Here is a 27,564-nt window from a genome sequence, read left to right as displayed (position 1 = left end):
TAGTACATGCTGTATGGTATGGTACTTGATACTGGATTGACATGAAGAAATCAACCATCGAAGAATCCCGAATTTAACCTTCATAGTGGATTGGGGTCATTTGAGGTTAAATTTGAGGCGAGGAGGTTTTTGATAAAGACTACGTTGTGCACAGGTATGTTATTGTTTGGCGTGTAATTTCGGATAGTAAATATAATACATATAAAAACTTCATAGGATGGATATCGAATACGCTTTATATTGATCCTACTGTCAGAATTATCTGGTCTCTTTAGAAAAGTGTTTGGTTTTTTTTTTCATAAATATGATAACACTTTATAGTCGAGCCGCAAAAACTTCGCATAATATGTACATTTATTATATTGGAATCGCCCTACATTATGTTATATGACTAGCATCTACGTCTTTTTATATACAACATTTACGAATAGCATGTATTCCAATTAATGATCTTAACTTCTGGACTTCGACCGAACGCTAAACTAACTAGAATCAGATTTTTTTTCTGTACTGGCGCACTTCCAGTATTGCATTCTTCCCTTGCCAAACACTGCCTCATATTAATCGAAACACTACAAGGACACTCGATTTTGGATCTTTATTTAGACATTCCAGGGCGTTTAAAAACCTGTTGAACTTGGGGCATTGGCTGCACATTATGTGCATAAATTTAGCATGTTCAAATTCAATCAGCATAATTTTTGCGCATTAGATGAAACCGATACTGAAAACTGACTTTACTGATGCTAAAGGAAAAACAGTTAGTAGAAAAACTTGCGTCGTTTTTAAATATCATGGTAATCCGTAATTCTTCTTGTATCTAGAACTGAACGTTATATTCAACGTAAACATTATATATTATTTGCATCATCCGAAAAGCAAATCTTCCAGAACTACATGATTAAATATTTATATAATTTATTTCAAACTACAAGTATTATCACCGGTAAACTTTGCTTGCTAGCAATCTGTATATGTTTCTTCTTCCGACAACAGGGATAAAAAAAACTCTAAATGTCCTGGAATGACTAGGTAAAGCGCACAGTGGTAATATCAAGATCTTTTGTCATACAAATACCTAAATGGAATTAAAAAATCTCCGTTAAGAAGGGATGAACATTAAAAAGGTTCCTCGCGGGGTGCATTAGTTCAGATCACCGGCTGAAGCTCAACATAAAATATAATAAATTAAAACTAAAACTTCATTAGATCTTCATCTATCCTGAATTTATAATCCACCATTGATTTTTTTCTTTTTCTTTGTTAAATAACTTAAAACTACGATTCATTCACCTTTCGGTTTGTCGAAATCGTAAAGCATGTTATGCATTGTTCACTTGCCACACTATGATAAAGCTTTTTTCGTTTTGATTTCCTGTAGTTTGTTCGGCTTCTATCTCTACGCTGTTTTCCATTTCACCGTCTCCTGAAAATATCAACAAATATTAAATTTAAAGACTCAAAGCTGCTATTGCACTGGTTTTTGTTTCAGAAGGCTAGGCGCAACCAAAATTTAATTATTATGCCAGCATTAAATATTTGAATTTACATAAGATAAGATGATATTGATGTCAAACATTGTTCGTGATTGACCTTCAATCAAAACTAAAACTACACTCGAAAACGCATCAAACCTTTCACGATAGCTTGCCATTAAACCAAAGCCACAATTCAATGCTGTTTAATTATACCATGTTCCAAATAAAAAGTCTTTGAAATTTTTATATATATTTACCATTAAAAGTCCAGAAATACTACACAGAAAAAAATCTGAATTTTAACTATCGCGTAAAATCTCCCTTCGTTTAATTTTGAGCTATACTTGGCATAAACAGTGAAATCGTTTACAAGCTTGCATACAATATTGCTAATTTATGCGATATTGCGCTTAAATTTACACGAAATATCGCGTTAATTTATGCCAAATGTAGCGTTAATTTTATGTGCGCTATATCTCGCAGAAATTTACATGAATTTTTCGAACGGTATAGACTAATGCTTGACCTATTCAAGGTGATGTGACACGCAGCCCTTGATCACTCTTTTCGAATCACCAATATTAAGTAGACACGATTTACTTTGTTTTCTAATCAATACTTATGAATATGGTCACACATAAATGCTGCTAGAAGTAAGTGGAGTTGTCACCACCATAAAACATGCGTTTTTTTATGCGTTTGAATATAAACTTTCCAGTAAATACAAATGTTTTGATACTACACAGATAGTTTCAAACATGTTTTTCAAGCTTTCCTTAAATTAAACCTCAAATTAAAGTAATAAAATCACAGAAAATAAGAAATGTAACGCTAGGTCGCTCATGCTTTCTTTACAACTCACTGCATACATATTGTCCTTATATCTGTAAATTTTTACAACAAAAACAATATTATCATTCATTAAGTGCTTTTGAGTTTTGTAGCTATAATTTGCAAGTTTTCAGAAAAAAATATTGCAAAGGTATACAGTGAGCGGTGAATGTCGACCTTCCGTTACATATATTATTTTTTTTATGTGTTGTAATTACCTTAAATTGAGAGTTGAACACGTTTACATATAAAAATAATCAGTTTAATCCACTGAAACTGTTTGCGTTTCGAGAAATCAATAAAAGGTAGCTTTTGCAGATTTTTTTTTTTCATAATATAGGGGAAATGTTGGCTTCGGCAATGCCTTAACCTATTATCGTCAGTGGACTAAACAAAGTCCTAGAGCACTCAAATTTGGCCAATAGTTGCTCTGAAACACAATGTATCCACATGCTAAAATTGAGCTTTCAAGGACGTTGTTTACCCCCTGACGATAATAGGTTAAGGTATTGCCGAAGCCAACTTTTCCCCTATGTGAAAACAATTTTTTTTTGTTTATAGAGACTTTATCCTATGGGGCATTCGTCTCTGCACATTTAATTATGTATGTTCAAATATTGGAAAATGCTATGAAACAGTATCCGTATATGTGTTTAGAGCTTCGGAAAGACCTTTATGTAATGTCTATCAGTAGTATTTTCACCTTGTTATGTGCAAAAACTTTTCCGAAGGCACAATATTAAAAAAAAAACTAATATTTAAAGCGCAAATAAACAGGTTCACGATTTTGAGCATTCAAACCACAGCAAAATATTGTTTTATACACTATTCTAAAAAAATCGTTCTAGCTACGAAAAGACTGAAAACTTATCACAGTTCTATAAGAGAATGAGGGATTATGTGTATGGAATTAGTTTGATTCCAAATGCTTGGAGTTTTGAGAAATTGAAATGTTTTCAACTAATTTGAAAGAGCAAGTCATTTATCATATATCATTCACAAAGAAAAAAATATTTTATTAAGTAATTCAGTGCAACTCGTAGCACTGCATCAGTATGTCACGGTGAAAATAAAAATGGCATGCGAAGACCTTGACCTAAACCTAACATGATTTAAATTAGGTTTATATATTTATCTCATCGATTATTGTGTTATTTTTAATCGCCGATTATTGAGATTCATAGTTCCAATACGGTATTGATTTTAAATTTTTTTTTTTTGCAATTCCGCACTCAAAAGCGTGCAGAAAACACTTTTTTGCACGTTGCTAAGTATAGCCTTGCTGACCGAGAGGTTGCAAAATTGTGAAAGTCATATTTCATAACCTATTTGATCAGAATGTTTTGATCATATGCATGGACGTTCCTTTTTTTCTTGATTTGTTTTTCCGTCGATCTTGTTTTTCGTGCTGAGCACCAATGCTTCCGACGCCAGGGAGGCAGCTCCCACACCGTACCTATCGACCCATCAAACTCATGAACCGAGAACCATCGGCTTTACTTAGGAAGGCGTGATCAGAAATGTTATGCCTCAGAACATCGTGGCGGTGCTGACTGGGATTGAACCCAGGCCTGCTGGGGTGAGAGGTAATCACGCTTATCACTACCGGTGCCGCTATGCATGCACGTTCATATACAGTTATTCTTGAAACTGCGTTCTATACAGATAGCAATAATTAAAGCACAAAGGGTTTTTTTCAAAATTGCATACAATGTCGTATGCAACTCCCAAAAATAGACTCGGCAAGCCTCGTTGGATGACCCGTGCTGAAACATTTTTGCAGATTATTGCATAAATAACTATTTTTTACGTTTTTGGTTTAATCACCCTCAAGCCATTTTCCACCTTATTTATTTGAAGGCTTAATAATAATAAAAATAATAATAAAACACACTTTAAATAACAACCCCAAAACCAAAAAATAAGTAATAAATTTCTTCAACCTTAGTTAGGTAGCGATGACCTATGTACATATGATATGTAATGATAAGAAAATAATTATAAACAATAAAACAAAGAGATAAAACGTACCTTCGCGTCAACTCTGATTTTCAGATAAATCATCAATGGAAGCGTTTACTCGCCAAACTAATATATGAGAAGCAATGTCGCATGCATCATCCACACTTTCTTCTAAAATAAAAATAAAATAAAATCTGAAACTCAACTATTCTTTTTAAGCGACATTGGAGAAGATGCTTGAAAGTAATTGAGTATTTTAATATAAATAAACATACATGCATCAATAACATGCATGCATTAACATAAACATGTCATAAATATTATTTTATTTGTCTAAAAAAATCTAAACAATCTTCTAATTGTGGCTCCCGTAGAAAAGATTTTTTTCTTTCGATAAGCAGTATTGTTGAAATATCTACCCGTGTATGTAATGCTTTGTTCAGACTACAGAGTTATAATATGTCAAGACCAACAATTGAAAAGGCCTTAACTCCCTTTTGTAAACAAACCCTTGTAAGGCCATTTTCTCGAGAACCGAAACCTACATTCGCAAACCGAAAACAGAATCAGGTAGAGGAGAAGTTCCCCTACATGTTCATTTTGTTGGTTTGCGTTGGCGGACTTCGGTTCTCGAGAAAATGGCCTTACAAGCGTTTGTTTACAAAATGGAGTTAAGGCCTTTTCAAGGTTTGTTTACAAATTTGAGTTAAGGCCTTTTCAATTGTTGGTCTTGATGTTACAATGCTATCTTGATGATTTTTTTCTTGTTGACAATTATTGTAATACCCTAGTAACATGTTATAACGCCTTAGTGCGAACATATCATAAAACCATGTGCTCACCATAATAAATCTGGGTACTGCGGACTTACTCAATATGCTTGTCAACTAGGAGCCTATGTGGGCTGTCAACCGGGAGCCAAACATTAAGAAGCTACACATGTAGTTATTCTTCTTATCTATCTTGAAGTATCGTCATCTCATAGAAATGAACCGCACTTTTTCATAACACATTATTGATTATAAGCTCAATGGCAGAAGCGTGTACGTGGCTTTGCCTCTCCCCTGATAGGGTTGTGAGGGCTATAGTGGTGCAACTTCTTGCAACACTAGTAAACAGTTCTCGAAGAATCTAGAACCGCACTACCGTTCATACTGGCGACAACGAAATCCCACCCCCAAGCTCCTTCATTTGACAATGTACCCCTCTAACCACAGGTAAACCGCGAATACTCGGCTCATCTCCTACTAGATGAACAATGAAAATGAACAATGAATTATTGGCTCCGTAAAGCTTACGTGATTGAGCCTTCCAAACAAACGAACTAGATAAAAAAAGACGAGGCTCGGTAGCTTAGTGGTTACCGTTTCTGCTTACTCAATAGAAGGTTGGGAGTTCAATCCTAGACCCGTCCCCTTCTTTTAAATTTTTCAATATGCCTTCTTCTATCCCCAATGGATAGTCCGCTGCTTTTACTGATCGTCACAGTGAATCCTGATCTAAAAATAACCCTCCCTTCTAACACAACTATCCTTTCCGTGAAAATTGTGGAGATGTAAACTCGGTCTCTAGTAACAACGATAATCCTTCCCCTGCCCTATCAATGAGTGGCAGTGAACGACATAACTAATAAATCTAAAACGTCTTCGACGAAGTTTCTCAATATATCATCTGTTGACATAAACAGAAAGTTCGACAGTCCTCTACATAACGGGTGTACAATAAAAAATGAGAATGATTTCAATACCGTCCAGCGCTCTTGTGAGAACATCGCGACTAAGTTGCGTCGTACGGCTGACCAGGGCCCCTTCTCCAATATTCATTGACGTTTTTTTTTTGAAGAATAAACATATGTTTTTAATAAAAAAAAATACTGAATTCGTTGAATAGTCATATGACTGAAAAAATTCTCATTATTTTATTGAACACCCGTTAGATTATTTCGAAATTTAACTTTTTACTCTGATATGCTGGAGACTGGAAGTCTTAGAAAAAATTGTTTAACTTACAAAATATCAACGCTTCAAAAGTCGTCAAAATTCTACAATTTATGAAGAGCTTTGAGTGGGTTGGTTTATTTCCTTTAAATTCCGTTATAATTGCTTATCTTTTGACAGATACGCGTATTTCGTCTACTACTTGCAGACTTCATCAGTGCCAAGTACTCAACACCACGAAATACGCGTATATGTCAAAAGATAAGCAATTATAATGGAATTTAAAGGAAATAAGCCAACCCACTCAAAGCTCTTCATAAAGGGATTCTGTTAAGAGGTTCGACAAATTTAAAGGATTTCTACAATTTGTTTCTGGTCAAATGCTTACACAAAAAGTATGATATGTATTACGAACTGACGAAGACACTGTTCTTTTTAATCATTGGTTATTTTGATGTTTCTTGTTAATTCCGTTTAAAATTCGCAACTGTTGTTTCATCGGTGTTCCTCAGTGATAGTTACCCTACTGTGTGTTGGAATTATCGAAAATTGATTGATTGGCCCCTGAAATGCAGGTAAGAAATCTGCTCGATCGCTCAACAATCAAACGAAAACAACAGTCATTAAATACCTATCCGCAACTGTTTCTACCGTATCACAACAGGCAACGATGGCGAAGATGCAGTGCCACTTGGATGTGAACGATATGTAGCCTATACGCTGTGACTTTTTCGATGCCTTTTTTAACATTAGCCAACAATGTTGTGGATTCAATCATCGTGCTAACAAAAACCTACACACTTAGTCTAGATTACCGAAGTCAGTAAAATTTTACTGGGTTTTTTAATTGCGGATCACCCAGTAATCACCACAGCATTAATTTTCGTTACCGAACTATCAGTTAAGTCAAAGTGTCAAAAACTACTGAACGTTTGGTAATCCATTCGATTTGCATTCGGCTATATTAACTGGTAAGCCCAGTAAATGCGAACGTTATTTGCATTGCATTTAACTGACAAGGCAGTTATTTTTTCTTAGTAAATACCGTGTAAGCCAGTTAAAAAACTTTTTGTTAGTGTCGGGAGAGAAATAATAATTTCAATTCAATAACTATTAATTGCACAGAAGAAAACACGTTTGTTGAATTATATTTTTCAGCAGTTAATGATTTGCACTGATGGATAGTGATTATTATTATTATTTAACTTTATTAAGGAGGCTTTCAGCCTTGGGCTGGTTCGCCTCCAAAGCTGGATAGTGATATTCTCCCAGGAAATAAACACCATCAGTGTTGTCTTCGCATAATTTCCCACGCACGTAAAGGGGCTGGGGTGTCAATGTTTACTGTTGGGATTAAATCGTTACATTGAAAAAGAATTATTAGCAATTATAGCAAGTTTTTCAATATCAATGTCGAGCTTACTTCAGTCCATGATGATAAAACACACCTTTCTCCTCGCCTTTCTCAAATATTTACTGAAACATGTTTAAGAAAAAAAAACAAGGCAGCGGAGTCGGATCGGAGCCGGCGGCATTTTGGTAGGTTCCGGGCTCGGAGTCACTTCCAATGGTGTTTTATCGGTGTAATAGAAAGAATACTTTTGATTTGAACATCAGATACTTCGAAAATGCCTCCGACTCCGGCTCGACTCCGCTGCCATGGAAAAAATACTTGCTTCTGGATTTTCACTAAAGCTAAAGTGACAGCTTAGAATTTTACAATTCATGGTCAGTAAAATATGTTGAGTGTTGAGAAAAAATCTATGATTACTTTGTGTACAGTAACTATAATTACTGACTTTTCGTACAATACAGAAAATTTAGAACTTTCTGGCTTGCTCAGTAATTACAAATTCTGTGCTCAGTATTTTACAATAAACGTTACCGAAGTTCAGTTTGTATTTGCTGAATGTCATTAATTCCGCTAATTTGAACTGAATATTCAGTAAAATATTTGTTTTACGGATCAAGCCCAGTTAAAAAATACCGAACAACTAAATGCTGGATTAGTGTGTATACACACAAAATCACGGCCTCCCTGTTCGGTAATTTTTTACTGGGTTTTTGAACAGCTGAAAAAGTCAGTAAACTTAAAAAAATTGTAAAAAATTGTATAAAAGTGATTTTTTCTTGAAATTTATACAGACTGTGTTCTTATTACATTTATTTGATGATAAAAATAAAATATGTTAAAATTGTTCGTTGCATTACGATTGACCGTTATTTTCAGTTTACTGACTTTTTCAGCTGTTTGAAAACCCAGTAAAAAATTACTGACCCCAGTGAAATAATCTCTGTGTGTACACAGAGTTTAAATTACTGAAGTCGGTAAAATTTTACTGGCTTTTTAAACAGCTGAGTTTTCAGTAATCAACCCTGCTGTTTTTACTTTTACTGAAAACTCCGTAAATTGGAACGGTCAAAAAATACCGTTTAAGTCAGTCAAATAATTGCTGACTTTTTCAGTAATTTATTTGTTTACATTTTTTGCTGAGTTTTCAGTATTTTTATTTCAGTATTCTGATGAATAAGTCAGTGAATTCATCAAAAAAGTTCCATACGAAGCGTAGGATTAAAATGACTCCAATTGTTTATGATTTTTCTTTGGGACTGAGTTTAACGTATGGCGGTTCCTGGTGGATCAGCCGGTTGGTTGGGGGCTCTCTTGGTGTGCCGGATTGCATGTCCATGCCGGGAGCTAAAAGGCAATGTTAGTGATTGTTTTTCCGTCAAAATCATTAAAACATCTGGAAGTCGATGCAGAGTACATAAGTTGCCCAATTTCGTGGCAGTTTATGCACTCCTGCGTTGGCTTCCAGATGTTTTACTTATTTTCACAAAGGTGTTCTATTATCACACAGATATTTCCAAGGTTAAGTGCGCGAGGTGAAACGCATGAGGATGACGCAAGCAAGTTGACTTACTGGTGAGATCAATATTTTTTTTTGATATTATATTATATTATATTATATTATATTATATTATATTATATTATATTATATTATATTATATTATATTATATTATATTATATTATATTATATTATATTATATTATATTATATTATATTATATTATATTAATATAATATTAATTTCGTTTGATGACTGTTCTGTAAAACATAATGAATACTGAAAACTCGGATCTCTATTTTCCTGAGTTTTAGTCATTCACCGTAAATAGCAGTACTTGCTTTTACCGTATTCAGTACTTTGTCGCAATAGTCGTCAATAGTTTTATTGAAAATAGCTGAATGTTCGGTATTTTTGTGATTTACAGTTCGAAAACTGTAAAAAAAAATACCGAATAGGGAAGCCGTGATTAAGTGTGTATTTATTTTCACTGATTGGCGGTCAGAGCTGGACGGTTGGAGTATTAAACGCTATCTGGACGACCAATTGAAATTACAAAGAGCCTCGTCTGATACCAAGTTCAGTTGCTTACCGAAGGACAAACTGGGCAAGAAAGTTGTCGGTCTCGCGTCGACTCTGGCACAAGTAGATGGGGGTATAGCAAACAAATCTTCGGCTTCGAATCGCGGTACTAGTACCATCGACCTTAAAGTCCGCTCCAGCATCCCCCAAAATCTGGTTGTTTTTATCGGAGTTCCAGCTTCTTATCTCCACCGATGACGAGCAGAAAATTGTGGCTCTCTGACTGAATCTTACTTCACCGTGTGATGTGATTCGCTTAGTTTCGAAAGGAGAAGATGTCGTTCGTTTCATTTAAGATCCGACTCGATCCATCGTTGCAGCAACGGGCGCAGCTTGTGAAGACTTGGCTAAACGGACTGGTATTCGGACTGGTATATTTGTAGATCAGTCAAAAAACTCTCGTCGTCCTTCGAACAAACCAATGGACAACATCCAGACACTAGTTTAAGGCATTGTACTGCGGACGGTAGGAAACCTAGGATTCCCATTTCAGGCAAGTATTTATTTATTAGTTTATCTCCTCATTGTCATGACAACTACATATTTTTATCAATGTTTGGACTACAACAACCAAAATTAGATCAATGTAAGTGAAACTCCATAATTTATCATACTAATTCACCAAAATCTGCACACAAAATATTTCAAATCATTAGCGTGACCTCTAAACCTTCATAAATCTTTACCAATTTTTGAACAGGTTCATATTTTAGGGTTATGAACCAAACTGGAGGGTGACCTATCAGAAATTCATCTCCTTTTTAAAAATTAGGCACCCTAATGGATACCCTTGAAGAAGACGTAGAGTAGAACAGATGACATTCATAGCGAAGTTGCTGAATGGTGAAGGCGACTTTCCTCGGCTGCTCTCCATGTTGGACTTTCATACTGCTCAACGCCCTCTCCGACACCGGTCATTGCTACAGGACAATTATCATCGTACTTCATTTGGATACAATGAACCGCTATCGTCGATGATTCGAACTTTTACGTTGGTAGAGGATCTATTTGACTTCGGCGAAACATCTAGCCGTTTTAAAATAAAAATTACTAGTTCGTCGATTTTGTAATTGTTTAACCGTTGTGATCTGCTCAAATTTTTATTCTTTAAGACCCCAGATGTCAGATGAATTACAATGAAACAAATAAATAATTAATTTATATTTATAATTCATATTGATTGTGCAAAATTAGTTTTCAACTAAATGTGTTCAAATTTTAAGGAATGATTTGAGCACTTTGAAACAAAAATGTGCATCAGAATTATGATGCATGTTGACAACACCAGTATAAGCCATTACTTAGTTCACATAGAACTGGTCGACCGTTATTATGAGCAAAATGACTTATTTTTTGGCTTCTAACTTTTTCTTGGTATTTAATGAGAGATCGTGTGTCAAATACACTTGGTATGAATACCCTTCTTTGTAAGAAATGTAAGAACTAGATCAAAACCACCTAGCTGTGAAACGTGCCATTCTCGTATTTATACAGGAAAGAGTGAACACATTTAATGTTTTGTCATTTCTCCGGAACATTTGGTTCGATCAAAATGGTTCTATGGTATGATATGACAAGGACATTATGAACACACACTTGACCCTAATAGTCTTGAACTCGTAAAAAACGAAAAAATAATTAAAACCTGAACTTTGGAACTCGCTCAAGATGAAACTAAATTTATTTCATAAAATACTAAACCAATATCATATAGGGGAACAATGTTTTTGAGCGCTAAAATATGGCTAATCGCTGCTCTGATGATGATGGCGAAACCGTCATTTACCATAGATCAACGTTTGCAGATTTTTGTTTTAGGGCATGAACCGACCCAGAGTGGCATTATAGGCTATTGTGTTTTATACAACGTTGCGGATGCTTTTGTTGTTGGCGTGAGTATTTTTCACTGTAAAACATCGTCGCTAAAACATTACCGCCATCTGTTGAGTACACTTTGGTGGGCAGTACGCTCAACAAATGGTGGTAGTGTGCAAACGTCAAAAGCAAGAGAATTAACTATGCGTGCCACAGGTGGCGGTACTACCAACTACGATACTTTTAAATTGACCGTTAAATACTTGTTCGATGAACAACTTGCGTGTTTTATGTCTGTTTGTCTGTGACTACAGTGTTTTTAAATGCACTGAAAGAAATATCGATGTGCAGTAATAACCTGCAATAACTAAACGGAAGAAAAAATATCCTTACCAAGTCGGAAATCTATATAGCCTTCTCCACCAGACAGAACTAGCATGTCCCTTTTACAGGGGTACTGGGTTTGACTTTCAGGATTCATTGGTACCGCCACGAAAAATTTAACAGCATCTCTGTGGCCATGGAACGACAGTTGGGCATTTGCCATGCAGCACCGGGGCAATATTTTACTTGATATAGAACCACTAGGGTCGCTCAAAGGAACAGATATCACAACACCATTTCCGGTTCCTGTAAAAAATATGAAAGTTTAATTGTTTATCAAAACATTGTTTTAACATTTTATGCGACTAAAGAGTCACGCACAATGCATCAGGATCAGATCAGATGCATTGTCAGCGACATTCAACAGTCAAATCTGTTATCTGAATTGACAAATGTAATGTCTGATTGTAACACGAACCGTATAATATACTTGACTGTACTCAAGGCTACGCATACTTCAATATACATACCAATCCATAATCTGTTGCAGGACACTAACAAAGCTGTTATTCGTACAAACGAAAATCCTAGCTTTCCTGTTCCCAGCATTTTAGAAACATACGGTTCAATGTCAATATCTTGTATATGACAGTAATTCTCTGACGAGAATAAGCGTAATGTAGAGTCCAGTCTGAGAAAATATATAAAAATTAACAATAGAAATATGCTGCTCATTGACAAAAAATAATCACTAACCTTATAGATACCCATACACCTAAACCAGTGGCAGCCATTTGCCGTATTTGGCTTTCCTTTCGTGGATGCGCTTCAAACGAATGCAGTACGGTTAATGTGATTGGATCTATGACATGAATTCTATTACGATGCGCAGCCCACACTTTGTCTCCAACTATTGTCAGGCACCTAATTGAGTGCTTTGGTGATCCTAGAGTCAATATGTGATAATTATTGATATCCCACTCGCCGCTGATTTGCCTTCTGAAGACAACAAGTGATCCGTTGGCTAATGCCACAACAACTCTCGATTCCACATGAACTATCGACAGAATAGAATCGGGCAGTTTTATTTTATGTAAACACACACTCCATTTTGCTATAGAACTGTGAACATATAGCATTCCATTTTGAGCACCCATCCACATTGTTGGGCCAATAGATGACACTGGAGGATCGTCATTTAAAGATTTATTGTTGGAATCCTCTTCACACTCAGTGATGTTATCATTCTTGTCAGTATTCATTGCACTAGTTATTTCGACAATTTCATTTTCAACTGTTGCAGTAGCTTCCTAGAAATTGATAAGAAATCGAATTCTGTAAAATTAATTTCAACCACATTACATATGATATTAGTTTTGGTAAAAAATCTTCAACCCTAACGCAGCAAATTTGTCGTGATCTGGGTGCACGAGTTAAGACCCAAACGCAACATGGGTGGAAGCCAAATGGTTGCGGCATGATTTGAAAGTTGTCACAAATGACACCAGGATGTCTAACCGGAGTCAATTTGGTTTTAACTAATTTGCTACACGACAAAAGTAGGTTTACTCAGATTGGACTTTTGCGCTGCTGTTCCGCTTCCGCTATCATTGCGTTCGGGCCTTTACAGGACACTTAAGCTTTTCCTGGAAACAGCATCATATATTTATTTACCTTTGTGTTGTGATTTTGATCGCAGTTTGCAGATGGCGTTTGTCCACTTTCCGGAATATTGTCATTATTTGTTTGGGATACTAATGGCTCATGTCTAACAAATGTAACTTTGCCAATATCATCAGGAGAACTTCCAGGATTTTCCAGCATTTCTCCTAAAAAGGTATTTGTTTTCAAATATGTTTCTTAAAATTTAAGCCACAGATAAACGAACCTGCTTTGGTGACTTCACTATTTTCTAAGAGGGCGTAATCTTTTTCCTCCGCACCTTGCACGGTGCATATGCAAAGTAGATGGTTTTGACAAACCGGAAACGAATCTAACACTTCTGCTGGATTTTTGGCATCTATAACGGTAACAGTGCTTGCTGAATGTGTGCTTGTACAAATCCAGATAAATGAACTTAATTCCGTTTCGCTATTCAAAGCATTGTTGATAGATACAAGTTGTTTTTCAAGAGATTCAAGCTCATTTATTTCAGCTGCTTCACCTTCTGTGATTTCAGTAATTTTGGTTTCTGATTTCTTTGAATAAAATATGCTAGCTCCAACCATGCAACCACCATCTTTTGTGTATCCTCCGTGGAGATTTACTCCACATGCACACCAAACCTTCATATGAGGACTTGCTTCAGCCAGTGGTCTACAGTATACAGGAACCGGAACTGGAACACCACTGTTCACCTTGGAGGCATTGCCCCCAGTCATGGGCTTAGTTGAGGGAAGACTCCAACCGTATGCTTGCAACCGCCCGTCTTCTTTTTGTACATGAGCTCTTACTTGTCGATATTGATCTCGCCGTCTTTGAGTAGCTCTTTCGGAGTTAGCAATTTCCGGTTCTTTTGTAAGAACTAGAACATTTGAAGATTTCATAGAACTAAAATGAGCAGGACTTGTGAATAGTCTTGCTTCCGCAATCCCTTGCATATTAGGGCTTTGGTTTGTACTATAACGAAGTAATCGCCCCCCGGAAGATTCAGGCGGAGGTCTATCGCCTGAACTAAAAAGGTTACTAAAAAACTTCCAAATACTCTGTTTGGATTTTTTATCTAGATTCTCAACTCTAGAGGCACGCATCATCTCTGTCCAACGTACAGCGTCTTGCAGCTCCATGAATCGTTCTTTATACTGTAAATAAAAAAATGGAAAAATTTGCAGCAACATTATTATAACATCTTCGACGTAGGTTTTAACAAGTAGTATAGGTATATGTACACTCCCGATCATAAGTTTGGGGCCACCGTTTAGAGAACACGTACCGGGACGCAGTTAAGATAATCTAGAATTCAATGTTGGTTTTAAAAATAAGTAGGGTAGAGAACTACTTCGACCTAATAGCTTATTTTGGGCCTATCGAGCAGAAAACTTCAAATAAATCCATGATTTCAGAGTTGACAAGTCAATTGTGTGTTTGGTACGATACTTACTTTAGTTAATAAGCTACGGTACGAAGTCAATGAGAACGCATTGACAAAAGAAGCGCTCCGATCGAATCAATTTGTATCTTCATCCGATAGGCCGAAGTGATTTCATTGGCGTTTCAGTGGCGTTTCAATGCGTTAGGTCGAGTTTAGAATCCATAGGCCGAGTTTGGCGTCAAGAAGCAGTGTTAGACTTTTGACAATATTTCAACGATTGGTTTCTCTTTATCAAATCTTACGTACTTAATCGGTACGTACGGAAAGGTAAACAAATTTGGAAGCCATCAGTAATAATAACATTCTGTTTGGTGCTAAACTGCGCTAGATTAAGGAGGACTAAGTGCGGGTTGTACTCAATAAGCCGGAAATGGGGTAGTTAACCCTACTCAATATTTTTTTATTTACATAGGGAATTAGGCGTATTCTCGACAAAATAAGCGGCGTCCGTATTTCTATAAGCATTTTCTCAGCGGCACGCACACATATGACGTGTTATTTTCAATTACATTTATCTGTTGCTTTGCTTTTCTATACATTACAATCGACAGAATTGTTCAAAACGGTTTGATAACGATTTTATGACTGTTGCCGGCAGTTGAACTGCGCGTTACACAACTGTTCTATTATCGGCAACCTCGAAATCAGCCGTATTTTGTAGTGAGTATGTTTTATTTAAAATCTGGCATAACAGGTTTGCTCAGTCATAAAAAAGTAATCAGACTGAAGCTGAAAGACTAAGGAATCGTTTAAATACATGCAGCAAAGTGTTTTGGTTAAAAAAAAACAACGGAAAACGTTAAAATTTTGGTTGCCGAAAACAGTCGATGGATGCCAAAGCCACACAGATAAAAATTCTGAATTTTAATAGTGATTTAAACATTCATTCACGTAAACTTGTATTTCATTTCACGCAACCGAGCAACTTGTAAACAATGTTGTTTACAACAATGGGCTTTTGTATACAATATTTGCTACATTGCATGAAATGTCTCAGAACTTTACATGATATATAATGTAAACTTATATGATACGTGCCCTTATAAACAAATACCATAAACGAACTGTATCCCGGATGGGTAAACTATCACACAAATGGTTTGGATGACATCCCGAACACGTCGTTATTAGGGTAACGCTCTATTTATGTGCATCATACTGAACAGTAATTTACACTTATTTTTCGAACTGTGCATCATTTACCCAACTGTTAGTAGTGCGTCATTTACCCAACTGTTAGTAAGTAGGATTAACTATCCCATTCCCGGCCTATTAAGCACAACCCGCACTTGTCTTTCTAAATCAACACACTTAGAAATAACTAATTTTACAAGTGACAGAATCCATCTTTTACATAAACGATGAGACGTAAACAAACATGTCATGTAATATTAAGTGCTCCGAGACTGAAAAGTTCGTTGCTCGACGAAAAGTACGTTTGATTAAGCTATATTTCACGTTTGTTATTACTCAAATTTGTGTCAAAATTGACGCTCGTATATGTCAGTCTCAGAGCACCTAAATATACATGAATTTTTCTTAGCGTGTATCGTAGTTTAACACCATACGGAATATTATTATTATATATGACTTCCAAATTGATTTAGCTTTCTATATATATATATGTGTGTGTGTGTGTGTGTGTGTGTGTGTCTGTGTGTGTGTGTGTGTGTGTGTGTGTGTGTGTGTGTGAGTGTGTGTGTATGTGTGTGTGTGTGTGAGTGTGTGTGTGTGTGTGTATGTGTGTGTATGTGTATGTGTGTGTGTGTATGTGTGAGTATGTGTGTGTATGTGTATGTGTGTGTGTGTGTGTGTGCGCGCGTGTGTGTGTGTTTGTGTGTGTGTGTGTGTGTGTGTGTGTGTGTGTGTGTGTGTATGTGTGTGTGTGTGTGTGTGTGTGTGTGTGTGTGTGTGTGTGTGTGTGTGTGTGTGTGTGTGTTCAATCTAACCCCCGCTGGCCGACAGTGTTATTATGGAAGAACTCTCTCTACAATGTCGCATTTATGGCAGACAGCTTTAGTCCGGGAGTTAGAAGGTGATAGCTCTATTGCAGATCCAGCAACCCATTTCATAATGTCTGGTGAGTCACGCCCATTCCGAGGTTACTTTCACTTACAATAAACCCCGCATGTACGCATCATCGTTATCAAATGGATATTGGTATTACATACACGCTTCCAGGTTCGAAAATATATTTTTTTCAAAACTGGCATGTATTTAGTTTAATTTTGATATATATTTTTTTAATAATTGGAAAGCTCTCACCATATTCTGCTTTTCCGCCGTCGTTGATTACTTCTTTTGGAATCCCTTAGACTTTTTCTCTAACGCTTCGTATTTCATTCCGTGCTTCACCGGCAATTTCCTTCCATAGATCGTCCTTGATTGGTTCTAATATGATTCCGCCTTTTTTGGTCAGTTTCATTGAATTGAAATGAATTGCCATGGTGATCTGGGACGAGGCTCACGTCCAAAGTCGCTGTTCCACCGAGCGCTCCGTGTGCGAAAAGAGAATGAAAGAAATTCGAAAGGGATCAGTTTCAAGAAGTGACAGTTTCATCAGATTCCCCAACTAACCATAGTCAAGCAAAGTAAGAATATACAAGCTATATTGCGACTATATGGTTACTTGGGTACTCATATGGCCGTCAGAATGGTTCATCGGTTGCGAAGTGAAATATTTCTGAAAGTGATGCGTTATATTTCTCAATGTTTTGATTTTATCGTAAAGTAACCTCCATGTTATTTCACAGACAAGCAGACACAACACATTGCTCATTTATCATTGTAAACCCTACCGCCATCTGTCGTATATACTTTCATGGGCAATACACTCAACAAATGGTTGTAGTATGTAAATGTCAAACGCTAGGGAATTGATTATATGCACCACAAGTGGCGGTATTACCAACTAAGAAACATTTAAATTGACCGTTCGATTTCTATGAAGGTTTTAAGAGTGTTATGTCTGCTTGTCTGTGATCATACCTTCACTATCGCAACTTTGGGTAATCTGCGAAAGTATTTGCATTTTTCTCAAGCACTTTTGATCTAACTGCAATTACTCGCTCATACTCGAAATGTGCCACGACCAAATTGGCACAACGACGCCCTACACACTCAATCTAGCTCGGTAAAATCTCCAACAGCCGATTACCTCGGCATTTACTTTTGCTGATATATCAGCAAAATATCTATTTGTTAGCTGATAGCTCAGCAAAATGATATTTGTTAGCTGAGTCTCGGCAATTGTTTTACAGAATCTCAGCAAACTAAATTGCAGAACTACTCGGCTGTTGAAATCTCGGCGAAAAAATTTAAGTGTGTATACGCTCTCTGACCGAAGCGCAGGGAATTGATTTAGCTTTCTATATGTACCGTTATTTCTGATAAAGGGTCGCGAAATATTCGTTTATAGTTGAAAATGCAAAACTGCTTCTGGCGGCTCAACTTGGCCTACACACTTAAATTTTTTCGCCGAGTTTCCAACAGTCGAGTAGTTCTGCAATTTATTTTGCTGAGATTCAGTAAAACAATTGCCGAGACTCAGCTAACAAATAACATTTTGCTGAGATATCAGCTAACAAACAGATATTTTGCAGAGATATCAGCAAAAGTAAATGCCAAGGTAATCGGCAGTTGGAGATTTTACCGAGCCAGAATAGGTGTGTACGGGTTCTCTTCGTGCTCTTCTGTGTGCCTTTTGTACACTTCAAGTGCGCCTTTTGTTTTCGAGATCTTATTTTGCGTTCTTCAACACTTCGTCTTGCAGCTATTGAATAGAAGCATCGTACCAAATGTTTGTTTGACAAGTTCACGCCGAAATCATAAGTGGACCCTACACGACAATACATTCTATATTGACGTCAATACATCGGTATTGACAATATTTCTGTATTCACATAACCAATATTATTATCAATACTTGTAAGTATTGACAATATTTCTTACCGTGTGGGGTTCGCTATAGATATATTTTATGTTATGTGCTCGATAGGCCGGGAGTAGGCGAATAAGCCGAAGTAGAATTTTCCCCTATCATACACACTTAGTTTTTTTTTACCGAGCTCGGCAAAATAAGTTTCACTGACATCTCAGCAAAAGTGACATTTGATTGCTGAGTCTCGGATAATGCTTAGATGAATCTCAGCGAACAAATGAAATTTTTGCTGAGATCTCAGTAAAACTTTTTTTGCCGAGATTTGCACAGCCGATCTCGGTAGAAAAAAAACTAAGTGTGTAGAACAAAAAAAAAGTGATGTAAAAACTTGTTGAAATTTTTATTTAAATTCGCTTCATGTTTCTAATTTTACCGCACTAATTTCGCAATATGCCTTGATTGACACAGAGTGTTCCTTATTTGACGCACTGAACAAGATTATGTAAATTCAACAAATAACGACTGTTTATTCAACTTTTTGTAATATAGGAGAAATTGATGTAATGTAGGCCTAAATGCCCATACTAGCAATCGACTAAATTTTCAATAGTGACCAAAAATATCCATTAGTACCGTTCCAATGACGCGTTCATCTAGATAAAATTGATAAATAGCAGATTTTTAGTGATTGGCCCAATCTCAGTCCAAAGGCCAACATTTGTGCATTTCCCCTACATATCCCCATTTTCGGAGCAGCTTTAGATTTAGACTCTTGACGGCGCTTTAGAGCTGCAGATTTTTTTAGCGTCTCTAGTCATTATCTTCTCTGCTCGGATCTGTTCTTCCTTCTGCTTTTCCGATTCCATTTTTGCATACCATGCTTTATATTCTCCGGTGTAGTTTGTTGCAAGATAAATACTTTATTGAACAGCTTCTCCTTTTTCTCAGATAAACCTGATTGAGATAAGTCGTGTGATGTTGCTGACTTCACCTGCTCATCCGGATGCCTGTCCGGACGCGTTTGGAGGTTTTGGCTCTCCCGGAGGTTCTTCATGATTTCACTTTCTTCGTGTCCTTCCGTACATCTGACGGATTCGTCATTTCTTGGGCTCTCTGTTATCTGAAATTTTAAGAAGCATTTGATAGTTAACCGCATTAGGATCCCACCGCCCGATTCCTCACTTCCAGAAACCATTTACAAGTATGGGTTTCAAGTTCTTCATATTACACACTAAGATTGTTTCACAGATTTCTGTGAAATTTTACCGAAATCTCAACAGCTAAACGTTCGGTTAACAGTTCGGTGATTTTCCACAGCATTTGTGTAATTTCTCTGTGAAAAATTACAGGAAAACTATGAAAAATCAGCGAACGTTCATCTTTTGAGATTGCAGTAAAATTTCACAGAAATCTGTGAAAAAATCTTAGTGTGCAGCAACCGCTTTTTTCAACAGCGCTGCAATTTCATGCATTGGCAAGGACTCCCTAGCATGAAAGGTTCGATACTCAATAAGATGTTCCATTAGACCTTCAATGGTCTAAAAAAGGATACGTCCAATGGCGTACGTGGGTCGAATTCAGGAACAAGGAAATCAGATAGATCTGTTTCGTGCGACAATATTCAACAATCTGGTCCGATACGTGAAAAGAATGGTCATCCACAAAACAATAATTGGCAGCGGTATTCCTGTCAACCACCGTACAAATACGTGCTTCAAGCAATTAAAAAATGTTTCGTGAGTCATCCATCCTGATTGATTTCTTCCAACAGCCCAACCTGGTGGTGTATTCAGAGCGATTTCAGCCGGAAGACATTGTTTGTAAGGGGAAATAATCAACGGCGGAGCGTCCCGGTGGCGTTGGCCACAAACAGAGCAGTATAACTTTCCTTCTCGGAGTTTCCGTTGCTCGTGTGAACATATTCTTCTCCAGTTTTAGCACCTGCTCTTTTGCCGGGACCATGCTAAATGCCGATTCATCCTTATTGAACACAAATTCTGGCTTCTCAAGAACTTGCTGTAGCTTTTCATTGTTTATAAATGAATCAACTTCACAGAACCAGTTTCTTATCTGATGCCCCGAAACTGCAGTGCGTTGCATCGAGAGAGCACTCGGTGCGCGTCGCGATATTTCACGATGGCGTCGTAAGAACAGCTTCAACCACTTAAGACCGGGACTCCTTCAATAAAAGGATTAAGTCTGCTAGACAGCTGAAGAAAGTATTAAACAGATGTTTTCAATCTTTGTGCATCAACCGAAAAACCCGCTTTTGCCTTGTCGCAAAACGGATCCACTCGATAATAGTCCTTCCCTCTTCCGCAGCCAAAATTGTTGGCTTCCCGTGAACACTGCTTTGATTGCTTCAACTTCCGCCGTACAGTGGCCTCTGAAACGCTAAATGAATTTGCTGATTGCTCGATAGATACGTGCCATGTCACTGCTTTTCCAAGCTTAGCTACGGTGTAGACTATGTACTTATTATCGGATTTTGTTTCGGATCCCATGTTTTAGGTCTGAAAATAATTAGGAACTGTATGAGCATAAATTGACGCAAAGCTTTCGGTCGAAAAAATTGATTAGAAACATATATAAGTCGAATTACAAGCACCAGATCAATAGTAATAAATACGTTCTTATAGTTAAAGATGATTTTAACATTAAAAATATGATTTTCATATGCAAACTAATAAAAATTGTACACGCGTTTGTTAACTCCTTACCCGTAAAAATATCCAATAAAAATACAATGAATTTCATTGTAACCATGATATTTACTGTCAAAACATTGGCCATTTTTAGTTGATTACCATAAAATCACAACAATGAAAATCGTGGTATTTGATGAATAATTATTTACAGTAAAAAAGGGGGGTTGCTAAGCATCTAAAAAATCTCTAACAAATTTAATCTCATCACATTAATTTTCATTGTTTGATCATTTTATCGTTAAAAATCTAAAATTTATTTTTCTCCGTATAATAATTAAACAATTAATTTTAATGTACTCAAAATTCAACAGTAAAAATCTTTGTAATTTCATTGCTTGATTATAATTATTTTTTTTCTCCGGTAGCTATGGTAGTCGAAAATTGACGCATTTGACAGATGATTTCTTTCTTTTGCTTTTATTTTGACGTTTACTAAAGATCAACAGACAACTTTGTGTTACGAACGTGATGAATAAGCGTAAACAAAAATACTACGATTCATTTGAGGGTATACTTCTGCGTGAAATTCCTAAGAGGAAGAGAAGATAACTGGCTTCTTTTTGTCTGTGACGTGTTCTTCTTCTCTCGCTAAAACGACCTTGCAAAAACTATTGCATTATGGACGACGCAGTCGACTGTCAAAATACAAGAAAATAGATTTCGTGTTGTAAAAATTCTGGCGTTCCTATACGTTCACCCGAACAATCAAACGCTGGTTCGCGTTTGACAGAAAATTGGTTCAAAAAAGACCCTATATTGTCTCCTCTTCCTCTTAGTGAAATTCGAATAATCATCAATTTAATTTAAAAGCGCGTCAAATATGAACCCGCGCCTCCACGGTAAATGTTTGTTGATCATATCTCATATCTTTATAGATAATTTGATAGGTGTTGACTAAAATTTAGATCATAGGTAGCTGGTTTAATTCATTTTACATTTTTTGTGTACTATAACTTCTCTTAAAGTTAAAACATTTTCCAAAATTCACACTGAATATTCATGACTGATTATTTCAGAATTGGGTCGGCCAAATTTTGAAATGAAAGTGGAAGTAGAACCCTAATTCTTAAACCATAGTTGGAAAATTTAGAATATCCTTTAAATCAATAAAATAATTATGCAAGTCATCGATCAAAAGTGTGAGTAACCCATTTGTATGATTTGTCGGTCGTTAAATGGAAATTGGAAAATCAATCATGAATATTCAGTGTGAATTTTGGAAAATGTTGTAACTTTAGGAGAAGTTTTAGACTATTAGTCGGTTAGTCTATACCTTTCAAAGATCGAAAATATGTGTAAAGGGTCCAAACTTATGATCGGAAGTGTACATGTGTTATTTTTGTAAACAAAATCATTTGTGTTAAGCTTCTGCTTTGCAAACTGTATGAGATAATGGCTGGGTCTTTTTAATAACAACTATGAATGATCATTTCTTGCTTACTGCTCTAGCTTACCTGGTTGTTTAAGTTGTTGAATGATTCTAAACACTTGGTAAAGTTCATGTAAATTTAGTTGCTCTGAGTCTGACAAAGACGAGCGTTAATTTTCAAACAAAATTTAGTCATAACAGATGCGAAATTCAGCTAAATCAAACATACTTTCCTTCGAGTATCTAACTTTTCAGTCTCAGAGCATTTAATGCTAAATGTGTGTTTTTGTCTCATCCTTTCATAGATGGATTCCATCACGTGTAAAATTAATTATTTTTAAGAGTGTACCTAACCAATCAACTTCACAGATATTGGATTTGATTATAACAAAAAAAAACTCACCTGATTCCGCTCCATAAGCACACGAGCCATTTCCACCCTGGTGAATCGCTTTCTTTGAGCCATTGGAATGTCACCCTCCTCTTCTTGATCGACTGTAGTTTGCTTAACTTGAGCTTTAGTCTTCTTAAGTTCCTCCTCCAGCTCGGTAACTTTCAATTTGAGTTTATTCCTCGACAAAATCACAGCATTCAGCTCTTCTCGAAGGATCTCTATTTCACCAGTTAATTCGTCAACCTTAACTATTAGATCATCTTTTACAATATTCAATGCATTTCTGAAAACGTGAGATAAGCGTGAATTAATCAAAAACCAATAATAAGTTTTAAAGTAAGAATAATGATTTTCAGCATTTAAATTTTCAATAAATGGGGCCCACAATAATTGAATATCATTACATAATAAGTCGCTATGGAGACGCATTTACAACGCTCTTTGTGAATACTGCTAATCATATTCATGGGCTGTGAAATTTGCAGTGGTTATCCACAAATTATGTAAGGGTTTTTGAGTGATAATTAGACTCCCTCCTCCCTACTTTTTAGAAACTGAAAGATTTCCAGTAAACCCCCCCTCCCCCCGCCCCCCTTCAATCCTACAATCTTAATGTTCACATTAACTGTCAATATTATGTAAGAAAAGGTGAGGGGTTACCCTCATTGTAAGAAATTATAATATATTATGCGACTCCTCTCTCCTCCAATCCCTTACATAATGTGTGGATGACCCCAATTTAAAAAAAATACTACAAGCATATAATATATTTTACTAACTTGGTAGCCAGCAGCTCATTGTTTTCCATTATAAGGTTTTCTACTTCTTTTCCCATTCCTGAAAATTAAAAAGAAGACAATCGTTAGTATTTTAATTTTTATATAATTCAGTATTGTTTGTAATTGAATGAGAACAGCATGATGATTGAAGATTAATTAGTTAAAAACCAGTCAGAGAATAAACCCTTTAAATATGCTTATCATTGTCATTATTTTGAGTAAGCAAGTCGACTGGTTCTGTATAAAATATGTTTTAAGAATATAAGAATTGTTTTGTTTGTATAGAGATATTTGACATTAGTGGAATATTAATCAAGTACTTACCAAAAAAGTTGTCATTTACTGAAAATTGGAAAAAATTAATTAGTGTAGTTAGAATATATCACACAGCGTATTAATGTTATTTAATTTTAATTTTTTCTTAATCAAACTTGATGAAAAAGCATGAAGCCAAATATGTCAGTTACTATATTAAATGAAGCCAAACTACCGGGCGTGAAATATACACATTTGTCTTACCTGAAGATGCGTAATCTCCCGGATGTACCCATCCTCCTGTTATTTCAGCCTCTTCACTTTCCACATTATCATCTTGGAATGACAATTCTTGGTAAAGTGTATTGCCAGATCTTTGCTCTTTTTTAGTGGTCGTTTTTCCTCCAATAGAATTCGTCATTACCGGTTTTGATGCTTCACTCTCTGGGGAAGTAGCTTGATTTACTTGATGCATTTTCTCTGTTTCAGAAGATTTTTCTGCTGTAACGACTTCCAATTCGTTATGTAGCGATGATGGTCCTGAACCTGAGCTACTTTCTCCACTGCAGACGACATCCGAATCGAGCATAGTGGAATTTTCAAGTGACGTAAAGCCATAGGATACCGGACCAGACGAACGAGCCAAAGGTAGCAATCTAGATCTATGCATATCCATTCGTTCTGATGCAGCACTAACTTGAGAATGATTGGAGTTCCCCATCATAATCTTTGCACGTTCCATATAATCAACATGTGTTTTGAATAATTCTGTATAGCGGTCGTGAAGTTTGCTATACTCCTTTTTGAGCTCACTTTCCCGTTCTTCTAATCGACTAGAATGATCCATGCTGTTTTTATGCTTAAGCTCCAGCATACGCACGATACTTTCCAAAGTCTCCAATCGACTTGCCAACTCCTTATTCTCTTGCTCTGCCAGATCTTCAGTTTCCAAGAGTTTTTGTTCAGCTTGTTTTCGTGCATTTTTCTCTCTTTCATATTGTGTGACAAGTTGTTCGTTATCTTCTCGTAGTAGCTCGAGCTCAACATCTTGCTCTTGATTATTTTGGTACGCCGAATCCAAACACTCCAGTACGTTGACCAGTAATGGCATAAGAGTTTTGACAACGTCTTCGTCATATCGTTGTATCATGCGCTCAAACTCCTGGTAAATTGAGCCAGCTAGCGATTGAACCTTCAATAAAAATACGTTTCAGTATTAAATTAGTATTACAATTATGGCTTACGCCATAATAATTAGGAATGGTTTAATGTAATTTCAAATAATGTCGCACAACAAAACTATGTTGCAATCATAAACACGCAAAGGTCCTTTTCAGCCATACTACGGATGACTCGACAAACAACAACAAACACAAAATTGGGCAGGAAAAAAAATTGACAGTAGGTTGTCAAAATGACCTAAATTGAGATTTCCAATAGGAAAAAATCTTATTGGTCAAAATGATATCATGGAAGTATCGTTTGCCCACAACACAATTAAAGAAGTGCCAAATCTATCCCGCATGATCAGGAAGTAAAAAAATTAAAATGTATGTACTATAAATCCAATTGTGATGCCTACCTTTTCAGACATCACCATTGCAGCGTCATCGTGGGTTCCATAAACAATTTCCGAATCGCCACCTTCTGCTTCCATTTTGAATGACTAGAATCGCAGCTATACAAACTTTAAACCAATATATTCACTTTTCTTGAACTTGTATTACTTAAATGTTTGCGTATTACTAATAATGCATGATTTTTACATAATTCTATTAACAAGATAATCTTCAAGGGAGCCAGTTGTAGGAATCTCTAAACAATATTATTATTTCGATTTTCTTATCTCCCAACACCCGAAATAGTTACAGCAACAAGAAATGTCACAATATGGGTAAATACAGCATATGCGCAATGCTATAATTTATACACGCTAACTTGAAAGTACTCATTAATGAGTAAAAAAAGACCCATTTTGAAGAAAAGTGGCTTAACTCATTAATGATTAAACAATTTTACCCATTAATGAGTATCTGTTACCCATTAATGATTAACAATTACTCATTAATGGGTAACAGATACTCATTAATGGGTAAAAAATTTACACATTTAATGAGTTAAGCCACTTTTCTTCAAAATGGGTCTTTTTCAACCATTAATGGGTACTTTCAAGTTAGCGTGTATGTTATAACAGTTTGGGAGACCAACAGCGACACGGTATGTCTAAAGAACAATGTTCTTAAAAAATACTAATCTGTGCACCGATCTCTTTTCGTGAAATAAATTGGAAAGCGTTTTGTGCCCATAATATTACAATACTACCCCCGCAAAAAAAACACCACGATGACATCATGTTCGTTTAGCTACACTAACTGATGACAGCTTATCTATGGAATCTATAGTTCATAGTTCAAGTTAAAGTTTAGCTCTTTGAATTTTTCACTGATATACACCGAAAAAAGTTTTCATATAGCTTCCATTGGAAACGCACATGATATTTTTCCAATAACAAAATTAATGATTTTTATCTGAAATTCACATAACATTCATATAATCACATGAATTTTATGTGATAAATCACATAATTTTCATTGGACACATAAGGCTCATGTGATTATGTAGTGCGATTCACAATTATGAGATCACATGAAAGTAATGTGAAATTCTAATGGATATTTTCCATTGGAAATGTGATTTATTTTTTGAGTGTAACAAAACAAGCAAACTTCATTGCAACTGATTTTAGCTTAAAAAAATATCAATAAATTTTCTGTGATTTTTAAAATATTTGCAAGGGAATTTCACCTCGTAACATTGACGGCCATTTTCTCAATGCCTACTTTTTCCATACACGGTAATCGCAAAAAACTCTTTTATGACTATAAAGTACACATTTTTGAATGAAAACGGGACTACCCACGAAATGAGTAAAATTTTACACATTTATGAGTAATTACTAGTACAAAAATGAATAAATTTTATGCATTTATGGGTACCAGATACTCATAAAATGTGTAAAAAATACACACATTTTAGGTGTAGTCCCGTTTTAGCCGAATATGCATACTTTATAGTCAAAATTGAGTCCTTTATAGTCATTTTTGCGTATTTTGCGGTTTCCGTGTATGGGACTGATATGCGATTATAGGCAGTATACACTCAAAAAATTTATCACATAGGGGTTTGGTAAATGCGAAGATAGAAAATGTATTTGTTTTTTACATTTCAGTAACTTTTAGAACCTCATTCCAATAGTTTTTTGAACCACCCTACGCTGTTTGTATTTGCTTTTGATCCTCTCTTGCGTTTA

General features: G+C 35.9%; 1 protein-coding gene across 3 annotated transcripts; it reads right to left on the bottom strand.

The window, feature by feature from the left end:
• Nucleotides 1-213: 213 nt before the first annotated feature.
• On the bottom strand, nucleotides 214-26,116 carry syd (JNK-interacting protein syd). Of its 3 annotated transcripts, XM_065239075.1 has the most exons (12): nucleotides 25,837-26,116; nucleotides 24,519-25,446; nucleotides 24,324-24,341; nucleotides 24,000-24,057; nucleotides 23,230-23,503; nucleotides 13,667-14,579; nucleotides 13,453-13,607; nucleotides 12,535-13,088; nucleotides 12,309-12,469; nucleotides 11,848-12,084; nucleotides 4,341-4,442; nucleotides 1,339-1,426 (listed from the first exon to the last, which is right to left on the bottom strand). In XM_065239075.1, exons 1-11 carry the CDS (start codon nucleotides 25,909-25,911, stop codon nucleotides 4,348-4,350), a joined length of 3,468 nt encoding a protein of 1,155 aa, XP_065095147.1. In that variant the 5' UTR covers nucleotides 25,912-26,116; the 3' UTR covers nucleotides 1,339-1,426; nucleotides 4,341-4,347. The 3 variants fall into 3 exon arrangements, with proteins under 3 accessions (XP_065095146.1, XP_065095148.1, XP_065095147.1); XM_065239074.1 differs by lacking the exon at nucleotides 4,341-4,442 and having other exon boundaries at nucleotides 214-1,426; XM_065239076.1 differs by lacking the exons at nucleotides 4,341-4,442; nucleotides 24,324-24,341 and having other exon boundaries at nucleotides 214-1,426.
• Nucleotides 26,117-27,564: the final 1,448 nt, after the last annotated feature.

Source organism: Ochlerotatus camptorhynchus, unplaced genomic scaffold (genome assembly GCF_037179485.1).
Source record: "Ochlerotatus camptorhynchus isolate MF236.1 unplaced genomic scaffold, CSIRO-AGI_Acam_v1.1 ptg000047l, whole genome shotgun sequence".
Lineage (NCBI taxonomy): Eukaryota > Metazoa > Arthropoda > Insecta > Diptera > Culicidae > Ochlerotatus > Ochlerotatus camptorhynchus.
This window is presented reverse-complemented; position numbering and strand designations above follow the sequence as displayed.